This window comes from Beta vulgaris, assembly GCF_026745355.1.
Source record: "Beta vulgaris subsp. vulgaris cultivar EL10 chromosome 3 unlocalized genomic scaffold, EL10.2 EL10_2_Chr3_s1, whole genome shotgun sequence".
NCBI classification, from domain to species: domain Eukaryota; kingdom Viridiplantae; phylum Streptophyta; class Magnoliopsida; order Caryophyllales; family Amaranthaceae; genus Beta; species Beta vulgaris.
Window position 1 is genome coordinate 76144 of NW_026611040.1, and position 4852 is coordinate 80995.

The following is a 4852-nucleotide window of genomic DNA, read 5'->3' on the forward strand; positions in this document are numbered from 1 at the left end:
GTTTCTCTTAAGCAAAGCAAGAAGATTAGAGAGTATAGAAAATCTGATTTTCTTCTAACGTTTATCTCATAAGAATCACAAATTAAGGTTATATTGGAAATATACCCTTCATAGATTAGAGTGGTTACTTTCATAACCCCCCTTTTAATCACTCATTTAAGACCTTTAATCCACTGATTTAAGGACCCTAAATATCATTAAAAGGTAAACATAGACATCACAACGGTTGAAAACCATCAAGGCATCTTTTTGCGTTCCAAGGCAGAAGACAGGTCGCGACTCGCGAAGAAGCTCGCAACTTGCGACCCGAGACGGCCCCCAGGTCCGACCCGCGACGGGTGTCGCGACCCGCGACCAGCTTCTGTTTTTCCCCTTGTTTTCAACATGATTTTGCCACTTTGTGTACTCTAATCTTTTGCATACTAGACCTTCTCCTCTTCTAGTATAAAACCATATGAGTACCAAACCCATTACCCTATAAATTAAATGTTCCAACAATGACTATATTTTTTCTTATATATTAGAAATATTTTTTGAGAGCTTTCTTTAGCTTTGAATATTGTCCAAAAAAGAAATGGGCACTCTGTTAAGGGACGGAGGGAGTAATTGAGTAATAATCGGGTGATATATCATGTAATGCAAAACATGTGGATTTTTATTTGATCAGCGAAACTGAAATATGGACTAGTCATGGTTATTGGCCAAAAGTAAAGCTAATGGTTGAGTCACAAACACCACTATTGGAGTGTAAGCTTTGTCTCCTCCGTCCACTTCTCTTTCCCTTGGTTAAAACAACGTTATCTCGAATTATGAAAGTTGTTTCGATATTTGATTTTCGATAAGGAATCGTATCATGGTAAGTTGTTTCGATATAGGATTCGTGGTAAGGAATCATATGAGGTAATGTAACGTATGTTAATTAGGTATTTGAATATGAATATCGATATTAATTTCCTAACAAGGAAGCATATCATGGTAAGTTATATTGATGTTTGATTTTGGATAAGAAATCGTATCTTATTATTGGATTTCTGATAAGGAATCGTTATAGTGACCAAGGGCGTTATTTATTCAACCAAGTGCGTTATTCAATTAACCAATTGAAGAGCGAAAACAAACATATAAACTATGTATACGGTGTTAGATGCATATGAGGATATACAAACATATATCTATTATATAAGTCAAGGGGGGAGCTACAGTGTCCCCCTTTAAAAAGTCCTTTTGTCCTTAGCTATATAATTTGATATTCAAATTTTCTACAATATATCCTTTCCTAATTCAAAGGTGGGGTCAAAAATCTAATGATAAATTAAACTAAATATTAACGAAGTAACTACAAAATGAGAAAAATGGTTATTTAATAAAAAAGAATTACAAATTTGATTTGACTATAAGACCTTATATCTAAATGTTCGTTACAATTTCTAAGCACTTTACATTAGTTTGTATAATAATAATTATAAATCACACTTCCAAAATTATATTTAGATGAAATTTATGAAGAATATATCCAAACAATCGACGCACGCATCGCGTGCATAGAATAGAAGCTAGTAAACTATATACAATGGGAAGCAGAGGCATGGAACTTTTAGAGAGTTAAAAATTTTGAAAAACCTGAGCAGTCAATTAGCACCTGGTAGGCAGTTTGTGTACTCAAGAAGGTGGTCGGTAATAATAAAACTCCAAAGCGGTCGGCATTTTTGGAAATAGACGCTAGATAATATCTGCTTCCTAAATGGTTGGTATTTTTATTATTAGCAACCAATTTACCGTAAAATCGCTCGTTAAAAGACCGAATTCTAGTTATGATGTACATGAGTATTTCCTATCCCATCTCCATTTCCACTAAAATAATAAGTGAACCCAAGAATACATTATCTCCTAAAATTTTATGGTTCAACAAGCTTTAAACTTTTTTTTTTTTTTTTGCTCAGTAAGTCAATTGTAATATATCACAACCAAACAAAGTCACAACCCTAAACAGCAAGTAAACCTGAGTTTACTTCAGAAACTAAATTACATATTAAGAGCTAACAACCTCATCCACTCCTTATCTCTTCTAGCTGCCTTCTTAGGAAAAACACTATAACACCTTTGAATGACATTATACTAAATTCTATACACAATACTCCCTGAGAGCAGAACATTCATATTCCAATAAGCATCATTTCGCACCCACAAGATGGTATACACAGCAGCACCAAGAGCAGCAGCCACTATAGCTTTTTTTTTTGTTTTGGAATGCCTACTTCTATTTAATCGGTGTATCAGTTCAGCTACAGAGGACCTCCTATTCCCCAACCCCAGCCATTCACATATCCTTGACCAAACCACCATACCGAATGTGCTTTTAAAAAATAAGTGTTCCTAGGATTCATTCTCCACCCCACAAATTTGACACAAAGGACTAGAACTCACCCCATATCTGCATAGTCTATCAGTTGTTTACAATCTGTTCTTCATCACCATCCATAGAAGGAATAATGTTTTGGGTTCCAAGCCTGCACCATACAACTTTATCCCAATCTACTCTTCTCTGTACCCCCAGCATTTCAGTGTAAATATTTTTAATTGAGTATCTTCAATACTCATGTTGAAACCCATGAAATGCCCACTTGTGAGTGTCCCACTTGGAGAAAGAGGAGAGAATAAACACTTTATAAGATTAGGAGTTACTCCTCTTATCACCAATTGGTTTTAGGATGGAACCTCCTACCTTGTAAGTGGGCTAAACTCTCCTCCTCCTTATTGGGTTACCCAGGCCCATTTTCATATAATCTCAATTTAACATGGTATTAGAGCTATGGTTAGTAAATCATCATTCTGCTCATCCCTTTTTTCCAAAAATTAATTTGTTTAGTAGAGACCAGTCCTGAGTGACTGTGTGTTTTTCAAAACCAAATTTTTAATCTTTCTTCCTGAAAAAATCTCAAAATAGCTAGAAAGAAAAGAACATGACTACCATAAAGGTAACAAGTCCCTTGTACTTGCATCCATCTGATGGAAACAATTTCATGGTCATTGAAAAACTTCAGGATCTAGAAACTACAGATCCTGGAAGAGATCCATGGCAATTGCCTAGCTTCTAAGAGGAAGCTTGGATTTGTTACAGGATCAGAAAAGAAGAGCACAGATGTTGTAAAAGGTGAGGCATGGAGACATGTAATAGCATGATAATCTCCTGGATCCTAAGTTCTGTTTCTGAATCCATAAAGAAATCAATCATGTTTGTTAACAATGCTAGTGTCATCTGGAAACAGCTTGAGCAACGCTTCTCACTCACTAATGGCACCAGAAAATACAAACTCAATAAAGAGTTGTATGAAACAAAACAACAAGAAAAAAGTATCAGCGAGTATTATACATCCATGAGATGTACATGGGAAGAGCTTGAATCTTTGAACAATCTCCCACCTCTCACTAGCATGACCACTGAAATAAATGAGTTTATTCAAGCTCTGAACCTACAACAGGAAGAACATAAGCTATTTCAATTTTTAAATGGCTTAGATGAGTCATATGATGTTCAAAGAAGCCAAATACTTATGATGACACCACTGCCAAGTGTTGAAGTAGCATGTAGTTACTTGGACCAGGAGGAAGCTCAGAGAGAAATACTTGGGAAGATAAAAGAAGAACACAATACTCTTACTATGTATAGTAAGGGCACAGGGGGAGAATCTGGGAGTAATTACACTTCTCTTCAATGCACTGTGTGTGGGAAAAGTGGACATACACAAGACAAGTGCTGGTTTGTAATAGGATTTCCAACTAAGAATCCTAAGCAAAAGAATCAAGCTGGGTCATCATCTCAATATAAGGGCAAAGGAAAGAGTAATATGAATCAGAAATGGAACAAGTGGAAGCCTGGAGGAGGTGGTGTGAAAGTAGCTGTAAATGTTCAAGGAAATCAAGCTCACAATGACAACACAGCTTCGAGAAGTAATGCAACAACCATAACTGCACAAAAGTTAGAGCAACTTCTAAGTCTTCTCCCAACACCTTCCAAGGGGTGTGATATTGATGAAGAGATGGATGTGAGCTACTCAGGTATGGTTTCTTGCTATTATGCTGATTCAATGAAAAATGGTGAATGGATTGTGGATTCTGGTGCATCAAACCACATGACAGGAAGGCTTGAATTACTGAGTAGTGCTTGTGCAAGCAAAGGTAACTCTCTGATAAACCTTCCTACTGGTGAGACATCTAGAATCACACACAGGAAATGTTTTACTCAAAAACAACCTGGAATTGAAAAATGTTCTGTGTATTCCTTCATTCAAGCATAATTTACTGTCTGTGAATAAATTATGTCAAGAAAGAAATTGTAAAGCTGTGTTCTGTGATAAGTATTGCCTTACTCAAGATTGCAATACAGATGAAGTTATAGGAGTAGCAAGAGGAGAACATGGCCTCTACTACCTCCTGAATGAAGAGATTGGAAAAATCTTGATGAATATCAAGAATGAAACCCTTCAGAAGAAAGAGTATATTTAGGGAAAAATAGCTATGAATGCAAATGGCTATAAACAAATCCCTAGCACTGTGAAGGGAGTTAAGAAGATGAGCAAAGAAACTTTGTGGCATCACAGGTTGGGACATGCCCCTCTGAAGAAGGTGTCAATGATTAAAGAAATCAGTGTGAAGCATGAAAGTAATGATGTTTACCTCACATGTCCTTTAGCAAAGTTCACTAAGCTTCCTTTCAGTCAAAGTGAAGAAAGAGCTGAAGATCTCTTTGATCTAATTCACATTGACACATGGGGGCCATACAAGGTAAGCTATAAAGGAAAATTTAAATACTTTCTTACTTTAGTAGATGATTACTCTAGGGTAACCTGGGTTC

The 4852-nt window shown here is 36.2% G+C and overlaps 1 protein-coding gene across 1 annotated transcript; it reads left to right on the top strand.

The window, feature by feature from the left end:
• The first annotated feature begins 3374 nt into the window (after positions 1-3374).
• Positions 3375-4503, top strand: LOC130590259 (uncharacterized). The gene is made up of 2 exons (XM_057392323.1): positions 3375-4176; positions 4325-4503. Exons 1-2 carry the CDS (start codon positions 3375-3377, stop codon positions 4501-4503), a joined length of 981 nt encoding a protein of 326 aa, XP_057248306.1.
• The last annotated feature ends 349 nt before the right edge of the window (positions 4504-4852 follow it).